Genomic DNA, 19844 nt, shown 5'->3' with positions numbered 1-19844 from the left:
TGGTCATGGCAGCTACTCTGCGTTGTGGGAGAGCCATATTTGTCATACTCTGCGTTGTGGGAGAGCCATATTTGTCAGGTATCTGTCTTCTCTAGGAGTTGATGACGGAGGCCTGCCAGAGCGTGGCCGATTAGCCAGCGTTCCAGTGACACGAAACCGGTGCCATAACCTTCCAATGACACTCGACTCGCATTTAGTGTCTGAGCCACACTGCGTTGAGGTTCGCCATCTTGAAGCCACGCAAGAGCTCTTCCTCTGTCTGTAATGCTCAATTGACGTCTTGCCATTGTTGAATTTCAAGTGACAATAACAATGCGACAATTACAAGTTTTATAGGGAAAATAAGCATGCACAGCACTAATCCCACGAAGAACACATCATCCTTCACACGCACAGCGGTGGCGCTTCTGTGAAGCACTCGATGTTTCAATTTGTTCATTTTTTAACACCCTACCACATGATGACTATTGGCACCACGGTTATCTGCAGCCTTTATCCAGGTTCTGCAATGGTTTTGAATAAACTGCCATACACGGAATGTAAAATTTTATTTATACATAATGCAACCAGCCTCATCAATAACATTACATGATGATATTGCATGACCCTTAACTTGTTTTGAGTAGTATATATACATGTCAGTGTTATTACAACAATGAAATCGTTTACTACGTTTGTTACAAAACACAGTAGGTTGGTAATTCAAAAATTCTTAGACATAGACAGAAGTAATATCATAAGTTATAATATGTAAACCATACAAAGGTATTTCAAGCATTTTTGTTCAAGCTGTTGAAAGTTTCATGTTGATTTGAATTGTCAGATTTCTATGCAATTTACATAAGCATTGTGTAAAACATTTGTATTTATCTCTGCAATTATCAAATCCGGTGTAAATATCACGTGTATCAATGAACTCAGTTTCTGTTGATCCATCGTCAATAAAAGCTGGATAGTATATCAGTTACGGTATCGATACACATGCGTATAATCATTCAATCAGATTACAGTAGTGAGATAATTGAACACCTCTTTCGACCTTGAAATAACAGCCTCCGGTAGAATGCATATGTAGTTACGCCCTTGTTGAAAGGGTTGTCCCGTGACAAGTGTAAAATAAACAGATGCGCTATTACATCACTGGACAACCTGCGTTATGGAGTCACGCCCCTCTCTGTAACGTTTATGCATACATGCACATCTTTAATCTTATGGACCTCGTTTGCATACGGTATAAATATAGGCACACCCATCTTCATAAATATTTGGGGGGATTCAATTACACAATATATTAATTCAATATAGTGTTAGTGTTAGTCACAGACTAGCGGAATAGTACTTTCCTTACACTAGAAATGTATCGGCAAAAACGCTAATTTCGTAGAAGATTATAAAGTATGTAAGTAAATTCTTCTTTACAGTATGTCATTGTCATAGATGTTTTGTAAAATTAAACCTCGCACAATGATATGAAAGAGTGAATTTGTTTATGTATGTCTCATCTCTTATATACAAAGAATACATGCATATGTTGATAAAATATAAATGTACAAGCCGCCAAAGGTCTACAAGTGAAACATGCAATAAAATTACATAAAACGTTGCAATACATGATATGTATTCACACCTGCTTTCTTTCAACATGTATCTTTACGACACAATTATACAATCAGGACTTGTTTGAACGACTAGACGGTTTCCTTTCATCCACTAATTGGTGTCGGCACACGAGTCGGGCAATCAGCGAGGGGTTCCAGGTGTTGAGTAGTGAAGTGGCACTCGGGCTTAATGAGTTAATTGATGTTGGAATATGAGACCGAGCAAACGTCAAAAGATACGTATTGGTGTTAATGATAACACCATCTCTCTTGACGGTAAAACGTTTTACTGCCGTCACTGCTTGTCCTGTTAGTTCTGTGGCAATGTCCTCTTCACTCATGTCAGCAAGACATCTGGCTCTGTCACGAACGATGCCGCGACAGGAATTTAACGTTCTGTGCACAGACACAGCAACCTCAATGTTGGCAAATGTTTTGAAAGACAGATTGCTGTCTCCGTGCACCCTCCACAAATCTTCGAAACGTCTTTTCTTTTCACTACGAGATGAACCAGCATGTGATAGTGCCATGGTGAAAGGAAATGATTCGACACCCCTGCTCCCCACCCACCATGGAGTGTCAACAAGGATGGTGTCAATATGCATCGGATATCCAAGATGCTGACATCAGGGATACAGGGGTGTCATACTCCAGAGAATATGACATGAATAGCTGTATTTATCTAACAATTTAATGCCAGACTGGTTCGGCCCTTGACAAGAAATTGGAGAGATACATTACCCAGGGGTCAAGATCACCAGATTGGCCCATGAGCCACCGCCTTCTGCCATAGGACTCTAGGCAATTTAAAGTTATCAATAATTTAAACATTGAAAATCAAAATTTCCAAGACCCAATCATAATTTACTGTGCAAATATAACCACCATGCACAGGGCTTGGCGTGACCAGTCGATTGATAGAACCGGGCCAGTTCTACCACCCGTCTAGGTGAAGAAAGGGCCAAAGTGGTGTGTTGGGCAAAAGGAACACGGTTCCAGGCTCCCAGTGCCCTCAACCACCAGAATCCCCTCCTCCGCCAACACAGGGGCCCAACCCACGGCAAACTTGTTGGTGGACCAAATATACCCCCGGGTCCACAACGGGGGGGTTGAAGAGCGCTTAGCGTTACCCAGCACCCACCACGAGGAGGTGGCTCATCACGGGTGCCTATGAAGAAGTGGTCAGACATTTGTCTATCCTCAATGTGAACATATTTGACCAAGTTGTCAGCATCCATAGTGACTACCCAGTCTAAATATGGCCAGACTTGTGTGTAGCCTCTTGTATGTGCTGCTGTAATCAATGTGCTTCCAAAACGTGAAGTATTCTCTTAACAAAGGGCTTAGATGGGTTATCAAAATGCACATTCATATCACCAAGAATAAGAACTTTTCCCTTCCCGACACACAATCTGTCACAAAGCAAACTAAAATCCCTACAGAAATCCATATCTGTAAGTTTGTTTGCTTTGGAAGGAGGTGGTTTGCTGTGGTCTGTATATACAAGCAATATGCACTGATTGTGAACCATGCTTCAGTAACACCTCCATTAGTTCAAATGATGGAAAATCTTCATGACTATCACAAACTGATTCAACGATCAGTTCTTCTTTGTGTAACGATGCAATTCCTCCGCCTGACGAATGAAGTCATTTCCACAATCTTCGTTTCGTCTCCGATGTCACGGAGCCCCGTTCCGTAATGACAGCAACGTCAATGTCATCATCAAGAATGCAATCTGAAATATCCACAGATTTTATTCCTGCAAGAACGAGCATTCCACAATCTGAGTTGTAATAATTCTCTTAAAAGTTTAGGGTGAACTTGAATGTTATTGTCAACGTTGATGAATCTATGAACATTGTTGACACTATTTGGTTGTTTAGGAAACACATTGAGTATAACTTGAATACGTCGACCAGTGCGCTTTCCTCGTTTAGTTGGCTTTGTATCACTGATTCCTAGGGATCTGATATGATGTAACGTCTCATGACACCGCCTTTGTTTGCGTCTCAGCTGATGTAAGCACTCACATCCATTGTCTGTCTCCCATGCTGATTGTCTGCAAGCTGAGCCTTGTCTCTGATAGCTTGTTTGATGATGAAAGTAGTTCATTTGATTTCAAAATAGACAATGTAAATATGCACAAATAAAACATATTTTACAAATTATTTCCATAAATACTGTTAGATTTTCTTTGTCCAAACACTGATGCCAATTTTGAGTAGCGTATGAGAGGCATAAAACAGTGGAAAAGGGTGAGAGCACAGTAACATGCAGCCTGCAATACAATGGAAAAATGTATATAGGTCGCCAACAACTGAAGGTAGATCACCATAGTGGGGACTTACATTACTGTTGCTACCGGCATGGAGCCTAGCTGGATAGCGACGTCAGAGACTGGATCGTGGAAGCCCTGGCGAGACTGACCGGCAAACCCGCCGAAACGCTGCCTGGCATCTTGGGCAGCATCGTTTCTTGGTTGCTAGGTCTGCTGTCGAAAACGACCACCTGGCTATTTCATCCCATCAGCCTACTACCACCTAAACCAAAACTAATTAACCCACTCTAATCTCCCCAACCCTCCCTGGCTTCTCTAACTAATCTCCTTGCCTAATTAGTTATCCCCGCTCCCATTGGTATCCTATTCATCATGTTGTTATCTTGCCTCGGCTTATCTATGTATGCTTATGCTTGTGCTCATTGTTAATCATCATGTTTTATCATCCATTGTCTTTGTTAGCCCTACTGTACTCATTCCTCATATCATGCATGGAAACGGTATAAGCATCCATACCAGAACGTCGCAATTGTACAATAAAGAAGCTGATCATCCATAAACACTTGTCATTCCTAATGAAGAATATAGATGAAGAATGGTACTGCAGTCAGCACCCTAGCTAGAATTGGATACAATCCCATGGTGACAATCATTGGATTTTTGGGTTCAGACCCGGATTTTTACAAACATTATCATAACAGCTGTAGTTCTGCTGAAACAAATATATGCTCATGATCTTTTTAGCAGAAATTTCTGATGAACGTGGAAAGGGTTTTGACGCTTCTATTTAAATGTGGCATAAAGACAGTTTGCTATCAAATAAAAGTTACAAAAAATTGGTCTCTTTTACAACTTTTATAATCAAATGAAGAAGGGTACTACAGAGAATGAGTTACATTTGGAAGTCACACCGGCAGTATTTCAGCCATATCAGTGACTATATGAAGTCGTAACTTAATAATAATTAAAGGTAAATGATAACAAACCTGTCAACAAAGGACAACAAAACAACTAGTTTATCACATGAGGTATTTTAGAGACATATAGAAGTTCGTATTCAGGTATAAGAGAAAGTATTATGGGTGTCAGCTTTTTCTTAATTATAAAACGACGTCTCTGGGCTTTTCTTTGTCCCTTCGTCAGGTGAACCCTAGCTAATAGATATACAATGAATAAAATAAATCCCAATAAAACTGAATCTATCATTTTTACTAGAAAGAAAACAGTAACATCAATGCCATATCTTATAATGAATTATATACCGATAAAGTCTGTTGACACTCATAAACATCTGGGGCTTACTTTACAAAGCGATGGCCACTGGAATATACATATAGATGATATTATTTCTAAAGTTAGTCCTATGATCAATTGTTTAAGAAGTCTGAAATACCGCCTTCAGAGGAAAACCCTCCAAACCCTGTATAGTTCATTTGTTTTACCACTTTTTGACTATTGTGATTATATTTGGAACAACTGTACACAAACTCAACAGTTATTGTTAGAAAAATTTCACTTAGATGCTTTAAAAACCATATGTGGATCTGTTAGAGGAGTCAGCCATCCAAAATCTATCATGAAACTGGTTTTTCATCACTAAGGGAATGTCGCAACAATCACCAAATGTGTGTATTTCAATAAATAGTATTTATCAGATCTAATTCCAGTAAACATATCCTCTGTATCCACATATGAATCTAGATCTAGTAATATACTCCAAGTACCATTATGTCGTACGGAAACATATTAATATGTTGTTTACCATCCTCTGTGATGGAGTGGAACAAGTTAGATAATGATATAAGAAACATAGATTCCGTTGCCATGTTCAAGAAACACTTTGATCGAACTGTCTCACCCAATATACATCATGTCTTTAGAAACACTGAAACTGGATTTAACCAAGTAATTCATTGTAAGTTAAGACTTGGCTGTAGTGACTTAAATGCACATAAAATGACCGTTTTCTTCAAAAACTTGCTCTTGTGGCCATCATTATGAAGATGCCATTCATTTTCTATTTATCTGTCCAAATTTTACTACAATCCGATCGAAGTGTTTTTATTACATAAATGGTTATAACATTCAATCTGTATTATGTGGAAGTTACTCATATTCTGACGAAATCAATGAAAATATTGTAAAATCCGTACATGACTGTTTTACCTTAACAAAACGATTTTACCTAATTGGTTAATTATACTAGTGTCTTTTTCATTAAGTCTTTTACTCTTCAAATGGTGTGTTCTTTTGTCTGTAACGATGAATGTATGTAAAATGTTTCCCATCGCGTCGTATTCGGAGAGGTATTTATACAGGCTTATAGCCTGTTTACCAATCCGTTCATTTAATAATGAATAAATATTGTTTAAAACATACCATGAATATCCCAGTAATGTACATGAAGCCAGATTGAAAAGCAGATATGGTGCAGTTACAGTAGATTAAGTGGGTACGTGACAGAAGCCGAGTGAGTCTAATTGATGTGCAAAGGCTGAATGATGTTTTAACAGTAGATTACGTGAGAGTGAGTTGGTGAGTGTCTTTAGCTCCTCCAAAGTTGGGGTTGAGTTGAGTTGGGCTTTACGTCACATCGGCATTATTCCAGCCATATAGTGACGAGAACAAGTCTGCATTAATAAACATTGTAAGTACAGAGTCAAAATGAGTTTTATTTCAAAGACATATATTCATTACATTGTCACTTAAAAACAGAAAAAGTCATAGCACTAAATTTAAAGGCAGGCAATTTGTTAGTCACATTACACAGTTACAATTTATGATACAGATCAACTTCCCTCAGGTAGTTCCCTATCAGATGAGCGCTCACGCGGGAGAACACATCTTTCAGATTTGTTGCATTATAGTGTGAGTCCCTTGCAGACGATAAGTCCACACAGTCAAGCAGAATATGGTTGATGGTGAAAACCTCATCGCAAGAGACACACATGGGGGGTCCATCCCCATCCGTTTTCAGCAGATAGTCATGTGTAAACCGACTGTGGCCAATACGACATCGTCGTAAAATTACCTCATCACGTTTTGACTGACAACCCAAGTGGGTGTAACAAATTGTGGGTTTCAGTTCATACAGTTTATTGCTTCCTACTTGAATATCCCACCTTTTTTGCATGAGGTTCCGAGTATAGCTTTTGATAGAGGACGTTGTCACATTGGCCAGTAGAGAGGTCGTTGTAAAGTTCCAAAATGTCCAGAATGATTTGGTGACTTGAAGTAACATTTTGAAGCGCTTGAAGGCAAGATAATGAATCTGTGAAAACGATGAAGTTTTTGAAATTGTTCTGTTGTTTGATATAGGTCAAAGCTGTGAAGATAGCTTTGGCCTTAGCAGTGAAAATGGAGCTATTGTCGGGAATTCTAGCGGAGACAGTCTTGGATCCAATGACTGTAGCACTGGCAACTTGGCCCTCATCCTTCGATCCGTCTGTGAAAATGGATCTATAGGTGATATACTTAGAACGTATCTGGTTGTATTCCTGTTGGAACACCAAAGTGAGATTTATAATGATTTAAAATTAAATTATAAACACCTGTCAACGAAGGACAGTAAAACTACTAGATTATCACAGATATATACTTAAAACTAGTTATTAAATCTAAAACAGTTTAACTAAAGATGATGATACAACATAAAAACGGGCTATTGATCGCCAACAACTGAAGGTAGATCACCACACAAGGGACCATGGGGACTTACAGTACATTTGCTTCCTGCATGGACCCTAGCTGGATTTACACCATCCCTTCAGCCGTTAGCAACGTTGACAAATCTAGCCATACATTAAAAAACACACATATTCTACGATTAAAAATAGTGGAGAGTTTTAATTTACTTTGGATGTTTGTGGACTTACGTATCCTCTCAGGAGGACAATCATTTTACAGTACTTTAATCCCCCTTGAGGATACAGCCACTAACGATCTGAGTTATTAATTCAAACTTCCAATCATAAAATATTTATCTATTTACAAATCAGTTGACAAATCTAATTCTTTTAAAAAATGCAATAATTAAATGAGAACTTATATTACAAAAAAGATCCTTCACAGTTCGTGATTTGAAATAGATATCCTTTGTGATGGAATATTCAACACAGTTAAGCAAGACATGCCTGACCGTGATTCTTTCATCACAAGGGGGGATTTGTTAAATGAGAGTCACCATCTTTTAGATGGCGAACACCAGATTTGGATCATAATCTTTTGAATCATGTTCCACACCTGGGACATGGGTGTGCGGGAGTTGATTTTGGACACATATTTCCTCCATGACAGGCGTTTAGTTTCCATAAAGGTACGTCTTGCCCTGACATTTGTCATTTTAAGTTATGCACAGTAGGATGTTGTCGGAAATATTTTTTCGCCTTCTTCCTATTTTTTCTAGCTCGTTTGCAATTTGTATCAAACCATGGTTTGCGTATGTGCGGGTTTGCAGAGGACGTAAAAATGGTTTTGTCTCGAATGGCATTTCGGACGTCTGAAAATAGTTCCATGGGATCAGGAACATTCCTGAAATTGTCAGGTTTAAGCTTTTCAGAACATAAGGTTTAGAATATGGCCAATTGGCCTCAGTAAAATTCCATCTTGTTGAAGGTGGTTCATCCGCGGGATTGATAGGAGTAAGAATTGTTGGGAAGTGGTCACTTCCACAAAGGTCATTGTGGACCGACCATTCGAACTCTATTAAAAGATTAGAATCTGTAAGTGATAGATCAAGAGCAGAGTATGTTCCAGTGGCAGGAAGGAGGTAAGTGTTTGATCCATCGTTGAAGATGAATAGATCATTATTGGAGAGAAAATCTTCAAGGACCTTTCCCTTGTTGTTTGTATCGGTACTTCCCCCAGAGGGGGTGATGATCGTTCAAGTCGCCCATGCTTATGCAGGGTTTCGGGAGTACATCATACAAGTTCTGAAGATCTGCTAGGCGGATAGTTGAGGAAGGAGGAAGATAGAGAGAACATAGTGTAAAGCCTATAGTGTAAAGCCTATTTTCAGAGTCATGCGGACAGCAACAGATTGTAGGTTGGTGTTAAGTGGAACAGGGCTATGGAGGATACCCTGCCTCACCAGGATAGAAATGCCTCCTGTAGCTTTAACACCGGGACGAGAAAAGGAGTGGTAGGAACTGTACGGACGGATTTCAAATTTATCAATTTTCTAGGTAGGTTTCTTGGAGACAAAACGCGGATGGTTTAAAGTCTTGGATCAATAACTGTAGTACATTAAAATTATTCTTAAGTCCTCTGCCATTCCACTGAATCATGTTTTGTGGGTTCATGGTGCGTCCACTGGTCACATGTCACGTGACCGTAAGCAAGCGTTTGAAGTACTCCTATTGGTGTCAGGTGGAGATGGAGTGACCTCCATATCCAGAGGGCCAAAAGAGTTATGGACCTCGACGGGGAGAGGTGGCCTTTGGTTTGGCAAGCAGCAGTGATAGAAGGTCGGGAGACAGCAGAAGGGTAAGAGATGGTTATGGTTGAAGGGGCTACAGTTAAACTTGCAACCCTCTTCGTAGCTTCATGAAAGGAGACATTTTCTTTGTGTTTCATCTTTAGGATCTCTGATGTGCGTTGCCACACTGGACAAGACTTCGAAGAGACCATATGGTTACCACCGCAGTTTGTGCACTTCACTTCCTTAGTACAGTCATTGCCCTCATGTTTGTCACCACAGCAGTAACAAACAGCAGAGGAACGACAGGACTTGGACCCATGTCCAAACTTTTGGCAGTTGTAGCACCTGAGTGGATCATGGACATACACCTCCACAACAATGCTGCAATAACCAGGTCCAATTGAATCAGGAATCTTTACTCGCGCGAACGTAAAGAGATAGGTGTTTGTTAGTTGAACAACACCGTGCTTCTTGAAAGTGAATCGTTTTACGGCTGTGACAGAATGCTGGGAGAGTGCCTGGATAATTTGTTCCTGAGTCACGTCAGACAGGCATCGAGCTCTGTCATGTACAATGCCTCTACACAGTTAAGTGTTTTGTGCGCTGAGACAGCGACCTTGATATTGACAAATTCTTGGTTTTTGAGCAGATTCAAGGATTGTTGTCTCCGAGTACATTCTATCAGGAGTGAACCGGATCGGAGTTTGGTGATTGCAAATAAATTTAGTTGTAAAGGTTTTTTGTCACAACTTTCGATGATCAGGAAGCGTGGCCAGTAGTCAGGTCGGAAGGGCGTACTCTCATCAAATGAGAAATTGTCGGTATCCATGTGTCTTCGTTTCGAACCAGGGTGTTGCGAAGCCATGTCATTGGGAATATGGTTCAGCGCCCCTTCTCCCCACCCACCAGGGAGTGGCAACAGGGACGATCTTACACTGCAGCGGATCCCCAGGCTGTAAAGACAGAGGATAAAGAGTAAAGGGGTGTTATACTCCAGCAAAGTTGACACGAAAAGCTGTAGCTGTCTACCAGATCAAAGGTCAGGATAGTTAGGCCCATGACAATCAATTGGAGCGTACAGAAATCGGAGGTCAGAATAACCAGATTGGCCCTTTAAGCCACCGCCTTCTGTGCATATGCCTGTAAACATATTCAAAAGAAGTAAGCATTTTACAAGTCTCAAAGGATGGTTTTATGATATCATTTTGGGAGATAACATGCTATATGCACAGGGCATGGCGTGACCAGCCGATTGATAGAATCGGGCCTATTCTACACCCCACCCCAGTGACCTTGATGTAGGAAATGAGACTTTAAGCAAGATGTTTAAGATAAAAGAATGTTGCATTTCTGGAGTCATAAGGAAATGCCGAGGTCTTTGGAGAAAGAAACGACAAGATGAATCTGTTTTTTCCCAGAGCTGTGTCGCCATGCAACAGACATGGACAAGAGGTTGGGAGATGGTCTATGTTGAGAATCATACACTTTTCTATACTCACTCCAGTACATTGTGATTTATGGGGTTACCGCTTCAAGGGTTATTTTTCGAACAAAGAACAGACCCTTGCAAGCCCACCACCTTTTTCTGGCTCTTTTTTGCTTCATGTAAATGTTGTGCTTGGATGTACAGTAGGATGACACATGATCTGTTTAATTATATTACAGTAATATCATCCCCCATGATCCCCACCTACACTTTAGTCTTAACAAAGATAATGTCGTTTGCCAGCCTGCAAAAACAAGACTCTAAGGCTGTTATTATCCCATAAATTCACCATGAAAATCTACCTTTGTCTACCGGTGAGTGAGTATGGTAATATTTAGCGTCATATCGGCAATATCTCTGCCTTGTCGTGAATTCTGTACGTCTCCAATTTCCAGTTTAGGCCCAACCAGTCTGATATCTTTATTGGATAGGTGCTCTTCTTTCAGTTTGTGGTGATCTTTTTTGTCTGTTTATATATGGAACCATTGTTTTTAATGACATGTTCCTATGCTAAGATGCTATGTTTACCTAATCTGTGATCTTCGAAAAGTATTACTGTCCATCGACAGCAGGTATTATATATAAAAAGCAAAGGAAGTCCATGATAACACATTTAAAGAGCTTCATCAGGGAATGACGAAGGAGTTGAGTTGAGTTGGGCTTTACGTCACATCGGCATTTTTCCAGCCATATAGTGACGAGAACAAGTCTGCTTTAACTCATAAAGGCCGAGAGACGCATATATGGGGCAAATTAATCAGCTCCTCACTGCGAGTGACGTGTTTATGGGGCAGGTAATTAGCAGTTTCTCACTGCGAGAGCCACATACAGTCGTCAACAGAAAGCACCTCTTATTCAGCGAGAGACGCACATGTGTGTTGTACTTTTAAAAATCGCACTGTACATATTATTTCAACCAATTTAGCAGTACTGAGCAAATGTTAGCTTTTCTTACGAGAGATCCCTCCTTTAGTATCAATCAGAAGAAGTATTTAAAGTGTTTAGATAACAATTGCTAATCATTATCATAGGCTTGTACAGCGTTTAGCAAATGAACGCATGTCGGCGAGAAAGGGGATTATGATGTTTTCACAAAGGTAAGTGCCTGGTACTCTTCCTTGGGAATGAATACTAAAATACTTCGTATGCACCTTGACTGAATTAGATGTAATGGTTTAGAGGTTACTAAAAATTATATTTCCTTTAACTACCTAATAAATAGGAAACATATACGAAATTTCAAGGACATCAAAGAATTCAAACACAATAGAATAGTTTGAATTTACTTTTTAGGCATCATTATGTTGTCATGTTTCATATACTGAAACAATGTATAAACACAAGTAATTATACATCCAAGCTCGAATAGATTTAACATAATTGAACTTACTAATTTGAAGTTTACTGAATTGTAACTAGTTGTTTTCCATAATCTAAAGTTCGTAATGTTACCTAAGCGAATATAAAGTGATAAGTCGCGCCTTTGCATCGACTACATATATACATGTCAGTGTTATTACAGCAACGAAATGTTTTACTACGTTTGTTACAAAAGACAGTAAGTTGGTAATTCAAAACATTGTCACACATGGACAGAGATAATATCATTAGTTATTACATGTAAGCCATACAAAGGTATTTCAAGCATTTTTGTTCAAGCTGTTGAAAGTTTCATGTTGATTTGAATTGTCAGTTTTCTATGCAATTTACATGAGCATTCTGTAAAACGTTGGTATTTGATCTGTTTAATTATCAAATCCGGTGCAATTATCACGTGTATCAATCAACTCAGTCTCTATTGATCCATCGTCAATAAAAGCTGGATAGTATATCAGTTACGGTATCGATACACATGCGTATAGTCATTCAAGCAGATTACAGTAATGAGATAATTGAACGCCTCTTTCGACCTTGCGCTGTTATATCACTGGACATCTTGCTTTATGGAGTCACGCCCCTCTCTGTGATGTTTATACATGCATGCACATCTGTAATCTTATGAACCTCGTTTGCATTCAGTAAAGATATAGGCACGCCCACCTTCATAAATATTGGGGTTGGGGGTGTCAACTGCAAGTTTATACACTATTCAGTATAGTGTCACCTCGTGAATTCTGTAATGCGTGTACTCTAGTTTCGTATCAAGGTGAAGATTATATTTACATGTATACTAAAGCATTATGTTTTATGTACTAGTTGCGTGCATAAAATGTATATGAAAATAAATACTACCTCTACTCAGTGGTTGGATTTCAATCGCTTTGTTTTACTTATCGAAAAACACTAAAATGAGGACAAATAAACTCGCCAAAGTGACTATCTACTCCTATTTGTCTTATGTGTATATTTCATACATCGTTACCAGTGTGTATGTTACAATACACAAACTGTTACATGATAGCTTGAGTTGATAAAGCCGAAACCCAGCATATCGACTGGTCAAGGATATAGCCAATAACCAATCTCTATCCAAGCTGCTGAGTGACCAAACGTGCTCTCTGTAAATTTCGCCCACGCCCCATCACCTGTCCTTTCCTCTGTGATAGGTATCTCATGATGTTTTGTAAATTTAAACCTCACACAATGATATAAGAAAGAGAATTTGTTAACGTGGTAACTTTGTTACATACAAAGAATACATGTGTATGCATATTGTGATAAAATATAAATGTACAAGCCGACAAAAGGTCTACAAGAGAAACTTGCAATAAAATTACATAAAGCTTGCAATACACGACATGTATTCACACCTGATTTCTTTCAACATATATCTTTACGACACAATTAAACAATCAGGACTTGTTTGTACGACTAGACAGTTTCCTGTGATCCCCGAAACCTGCCAGGGAAATCAGGTGTGACTAGCACTAAATAGTCTCGGCACAGAGAGTGGGCAATCAGCGAGGGCTTCCAGGTGTTGAGTAGTGATGGGGCTCTCGGGCTAAATGAGTTAATAAACATTTCAAATACAAGATCCAAATGAGTTTTATTTCAAAGACATATGTATTAATGACGAAGGACCTACCTATGCATTGTAACTAGAATGTAACTAGATCTGTGTGGAAAGAACTGGGAATACAAAACGTACATCACACCACAGTATGAAAAGAGTGATGAATTATTGGTTTCCCTTTGCATTACTTTGTTACAAGTGTTACCGGTGGGTAAACAATAGCACTTTTGAGGTACGAAGTCCTAATGCCTCCACTGTTATAGCATAAAATATTTTTCAGTTGCTTCGAATATTTTCTCGTTACAAGTTTATTTGAAAAACTTGAAATTTTGTGAATTTGCTTGTTTCCTACGAAATTGTTTCAAAAATGTCTTATCGAGAATGTTCATGTATGCATTAGCTTACATGAACGAGATTTTCTATAACGATATGGCTGTAATTTCAGTTGGCCAACACAGTTTTCTTCTTGTGTAACGCTGCACTCAGCAATATTCCAGCATGACAGCTGTCTGTAAATAATCTGATCTGGACAAAAGACCACCAATCTGCCAAATTGTGATATGATGAACAACCAAGTCAATCACTGACCACCCGATTCAAGTGGTCAAGTTGCTTCTTACGACAAGAAAGACCCACTATTCAAATCCATGTATTCACGTGTTGTCACGTCTGTACAAAGGACAGTAAATCAGGTAGGAATGTCATAGTTGTAAAATAAAGCCAACGTTATGACAATTAAGACAAGAAGACAACAGATTCATACATACTAATTAAAACCATGCTGTAAGCCACTTACAACGAAAGTTCGACCACCTCAAGGGGACAGTACTTTTGCTTCCTACATGATTTCCCAGCAAGATTTAAACATCACTTTGGTTATCAGTGACTGAAGGTTATGCTAGCCAATATATTTATTATTTATCTATCAGTTCGATTTTTCTTAAAAAGGCAAAAATAAAATGAGCATTCTTGTTACTAAAAATATCTTTAAAGTAGTGGAGTGACAATATAGATCCTTTGTGAGAGAGAAATCTACACAGTACAGCAATATATGCATGACTGATTGTTTCATCACAAGGGATACGTAAAGGAGGATGCTCAGTTTTTAACAAGTATTTATGTGTGTAACATGAATTGCCAATACGACATCGTCGCATAATGACCTCTTCAAATCTGGAATGACAGCATAAGTAAGAGTGACCATAATTGGTTTTAATGCATATATTTTATTGACATCTACTTGCGTGTCTCATTTCTTTTGCATCAGATCACGTATGTAAGATCTAATGACAGGTTTGATATCACTATATGGAAGAAGGAGTGGTGTCAGATTTTTTGAGTGCTACGTTTGCTGCATCGTCAGCCACTGTGTTACAAACAATCCTAACATGTCTGGGCAACTAACAGCAGACAATGTCGTATTGGCCACTGGCAAGATCATGGTATAGTTCCAATGTATCCAAGGTGACTGGATAGTCCGATGTTTTTAATTGCCTGTCGACATGATAATAAACAAGAAAATAATACAAATTGTTTATGAAGAGATTGTTCTTTAATGTATTCCAAGCTGTCAATATTGCAATGGCCCCTGCTGTGAATATGGACTTATTGTCTGCTCATTGGGAAGAAATATCTTTAGATCCAACGGCAGTGGTAGTGGACACATTGCCACCATTCTTACATCCGACAGTGAATATGGAAAGCATATTGGTTCATTGACTGGATATAGTCATGTTGGTATATTTTAAGTCATTTGTTTCAGATTGTTTTTACTATTTTTTAGGATTAGTAACATCTAAGTACATTAGTAAAGAAGGTGATTATGTATTAGCGTCATAGTTAAAACAGGTCAAAGAATATTGACAATCGCACAATTTCAGTTACAGATCACACAGTGCTAGATATTACGTATGCCGTCGTTTTCCTTCCAGATTGCCTGGAGACGCCTGCTGCAGGTGATGTGTACACCATTCAGCCATTTGGATCTGACTACACCTTTCAGTGGAAGTGTGGTCCGGGAGTGACTTACACCAAACTGTCTGAGTATTGGTCGACAAGGAATGTCAATTTTACGTATACCTGGGAGCAGATTAAACAAGGGATTATACCTTATGCGGGTTTTTTCTTTCCTGGCCCTGAAGTTATACACCAGTTAACTACACAAGGTGCATATGATCTATTTCTTGTGATGTTTATTTTGGGAAAACCAGGTGGTTACGTTATCTACAGAAACTTTAGGGTGGACTCAGAAGCAGAGGGCTACGCTTGTCACTGGGATTCATTCGACAGGAAACACACTGCTTCCTACAAGAGTGAGGAGTATCTTGATGGGCTTGGGGCGTTAGGTGATTCCAGTAAGAGCATGAATGGAGCGCGTTTTGGAACTTTTGACAAGGACATAAATGGATGTGCAAGTGGTTACTTCAACCTTCCGTGGTGGTATAACCAACTTGGGTGTACATTTGTAAGAATTGATCCAGATGGAATGAACTGGCCAACTAACCGAAGCGGTACTGTTGCAATGGAGAAAGTGGACTTTGCCATTCTTGGCTTAACCGATCCGAACTGGCACGTAGAAGATGACCTTGTTCTTTAAAATCATCATTGTAAATGCATTCAGCCATACTTAAAATGTGAACATGTGAACAACCCCTAACCCAACAACACGCAGTCTCGAAAGATACCTTCATGCCATCCAATACAAATACACGTTATTTTGTCATCACAACTATCACACTAATTTGGGAGCCAGAATGAGACATACCATTTTTTAGTAATCAATTAATTGTCTGTGAATTGCTTCATTAGACATATGACTGTTATAGATATTAACTTGAATTTGGCAACGGTCATGTTATATTTTAGGAATTGTGAGCTTCAAATTTAATGTAACAATAATAGATGTATCCTGTAGTTTCGTAAATTAGTTATGCTTGATATACAATGATTTTCTGTGTATATTACTTGCGTGGATATGTGTTGAAGGGGTTGCAATGTCACCCGCATTCAAATAAATAATAAGCAATTACTCAGTAGTGCTCTCTTGTATTGCCTTGTATCTACTTAGCATTCAATTTGTAACCATTTTGGAGATGATATTCAGAGATTTAACACGAATAAATCATAAAGTTATTGGTATCTAACAACTGCGATATCACACGTGTGTCTTGTACCCCAACACACAATAAGAAAAGTACGATACTTTATGGATTACTCCTTCTTTATTTTACTATGATGCAACGTTTCGGTATAGATTCTTATACGTAGGTCAAGCAAGAGTCACCCAGGTAAGTCGTATCTAAGGGTTTCCTAACTTGCTTGAGAACGTCCTCTATAAACCATCTCATTGCTAATATTCTCAACGCATTTCTATATACCTCTACTCACAATCTGCCAAAGTCGCCAGTATGTAGTACTGAGCTTCTTTGGCCTCCCTGACCCTGTCTTCCGCTCAAATCAACTCTTAACTGAATGTTCTTCAAAGTTTAGTATACTTTAGACAGAGGAATGTCATGTCTACCAGCTACCCTTTTTGCATTAGTCACATCCCTTTCAAAATCATCTAGAACCTTCTTCCTTTTTTCTTCTCCTGTCAAATCTGCCATATCAACAAAGGAGGCCGTCTGCCACACCAGGGCAGATGATTCTTGATGTAGTAAGGTTCATTCTTAAAGCTTATATGCAACGCAAAACAAAACTTTGCAGATTCTGATACCTTTCGGTTTGTACCTACGGTAACAAATTATCAACAATGCAAATCCAACTTATAAAGTTGAAACATAACGCAATGAAAAAAATCAAACGATTCACTAAAAAAACCCAGCTGGGGTGAAAAGTCGTTGGAACAGCTGTGCTGCGCTGCGCAGACCAGTGATGCCTGGATTATAAGGTCGTGAGCAGGAGTAGTCTAATCTTGGTTGTGTACACAAACAGTAAATAGTAAATAATCTACTTGTTACATGAAAGAACCTTGTTAAGGATTAAACTGTTTATATACATCTGTGCATAAAAAAGCACCACCCTGTATTTTTACCAATTAATTTTGTCTGAAATGAAATTCTGAACTCTTTCCAAAAAAAACCTTTATAATTTGATAGAGCAAGCATTTAACATTTCAAAAACGAAAACATCATTGAAATTACAATGTACTTTAATTAGAATAATTGCCTATTTTTAAAACAGGTGTTTTTCTGTCCCAAAACAAGTTACCTTATTTTGAAAAGTGAAAGTAATAATTGATTGTTGTGTGGCCTATAAATTCGTTATTTATTGTGAATGGATGAAAGTTTGTAAACTAAGATTTAGGAAAAGTTACAGTCAAACTAAAAAAAAGGGATATTTTAAAATGCAGTTAAAGTTGCTTTACAAATAAAACGAACATATTTTGGCTGTAGTTATCAGTATCCGGCAAGGAGAAGTGTTTATTCATTACAATAAACTCCAAATCATAACATAAATTATTCCAAAATCTTATTTTTGTGGCCTTTTTCAGTTCTTATTAATTAGCAATCTGAATTGTTGGAAAAAGGTTTGAATCATTGACACTCGGGTTCTTCCCGATTATGCATAATTAAAGCTTATTTGATATGTAAATGTCATCTTGGTGTATAACAAAAGTCCAAGATATTTTTATGGATTAAACTTCTTTTTAATTTCTCTCACGACGTTTCGAGACCATTCCAGGTCCCTTCATCACGTGAACTGGCAGTTAGGACTATGACGTCGTCGCTATGACGTCATAGCTGAGTTAGGATAGCGACGACGTCATAGTCCTAACTGCCAGTTCACCTGATGAAGGGACCTGGAATGGTCTCGAAACGTCGTGAGAGAAATTTAAAAGAAGTTTAATCCATAAAAATAGCTTGGACATCAATGTACAACTTCTAAATGCCACTGAAAGACTTTATAACAAAAGTGTCATTTCTAGTCAGAACTTAATTTAATTGTGTAGTTTGAACAGGGGAGAAATAGTTATTTAGGGTAAAAATTCAGTCCCCCACATTGTTATCAACATACACTTTCATAATAATAGAAAAGGTTATGGTATTTGTAAAACTGTCAGTGGATAAAGCTTCTATAACTACAGGTTGATTAAATTGATGGCTGTACCCTAACTTTTCTGTTGCATCAAATCTTATTTTTAAAATAGGGTGGTGCTTTATTAATGCAAGGGTGTACACAATTTCATTTGACTACCACCACCCGTTATTCTTACTGAGTCATTTTCTGAGTTCGATATTTAACAGCAACGTCATTATTTAGCATTGTCAGAATTTCTAACTGTCAAATAAGATCAAGATGTCGGGTTCAGATCAGTGATTCGAGTTCACTAAACATGGCTTCAGATATGGAATGTGAATTCTTTTCAGAAGATGGAGACTCTACCGAGGAGGAAATTGACACACAACACACAAGTAGATCCCTACGTGTTTGCATTAGAAATACTAATTTCATTGTTAAAAAATTGCTCAGCTTGAAAACTTAAATGTTTTAATTTATGTCTATGGAAACCTAGAAAAAGCATGTTGATTGTGATAAGCAGCCTCTGTCACAGACAAAACCTAATGTCTGTTTTATTGACACCTATGTGTCTGCCTGCCTGTCTGCTAATGGCAATATGCAATACACAACTATAATCATTGACCACATGCAATTTGAGCTAAGCATCTATCAGGCTCTACACCATAAACAAAACACATTGATTTATGGCTTGTGTTGCGTCTCTGTCACACTTTGAAATTACACAGTTAGGCAGGTGTGATACATGTACACATGACATTTTATGACGTCTGTTGGTTGCAAAATGTCTCGGTTGATGACGTTTTTAGAAGTGTCTTTGATGTTGGCAGACTAGCTGTTGACTTCTAATACTGTTTGGACAATCATTTTTAAAAATATATATCTAGACTTTTGCAATCGTATATTGTTTTTATATGTTTTGATTAATCTATATTTCAAATCTGATCGGTGAAGAAATGAATGTGTAGGAAAATTCTACTGCTACACTCTTTACATAAAATACACAAGGAGTGACACGGTGCTCAAACCCTGATCAAAAACCGGACAGCCCGAAGGTTTGAACGTGCGGTTCAATCAAAACTTACGTT

At 38.4% G+C, this 19844-nt stretch overlaps 1 protein-coding gene across 1 annotated transcript in view; it reads left to right on the top strand.

The window, feature by feature from the left end:
• LOC124254069 (delta-like protein D) overlaps positions 1-16716 on the top strand; it is a 231627-nt gene extending 214911 nt beyond the window's left edge. The window contains exon 4 of the mRNA XM_046687920.1: positions 15669-16716. Coding sequence (XP_046543876.1) covers positions 15669-16333 — 665 coding nt within the window. The 3' untranslated portion in view covers positions 16334-16716. The remainder of the gene's footprint in view (positions 1-15668) is intronic.
• The last annotated feature ends 3128 nt before the right edge of the window (positions 16717-19844 follow it).

Source organism: Haliotis rubra, unplaced genomic scaffold (genome assembly GCF_003918875.1).
Source record: "Haliotis rubra isolate DU_JTF1 unplaced genomic scaffold, ASM391887v1 Scf562, whole genome shotgun sequence".
Lineage (NCBI taxonomy): Eukaryota > Metazoa > Mollusca > Gastropoda > Lepetellida > Haliotidae > Haliotis > Haliotis rubra.
Note: the sequence above shows the minus strand (reverse complement) of the source record. Positions and strands in the feature narration are given on the sequence as shown.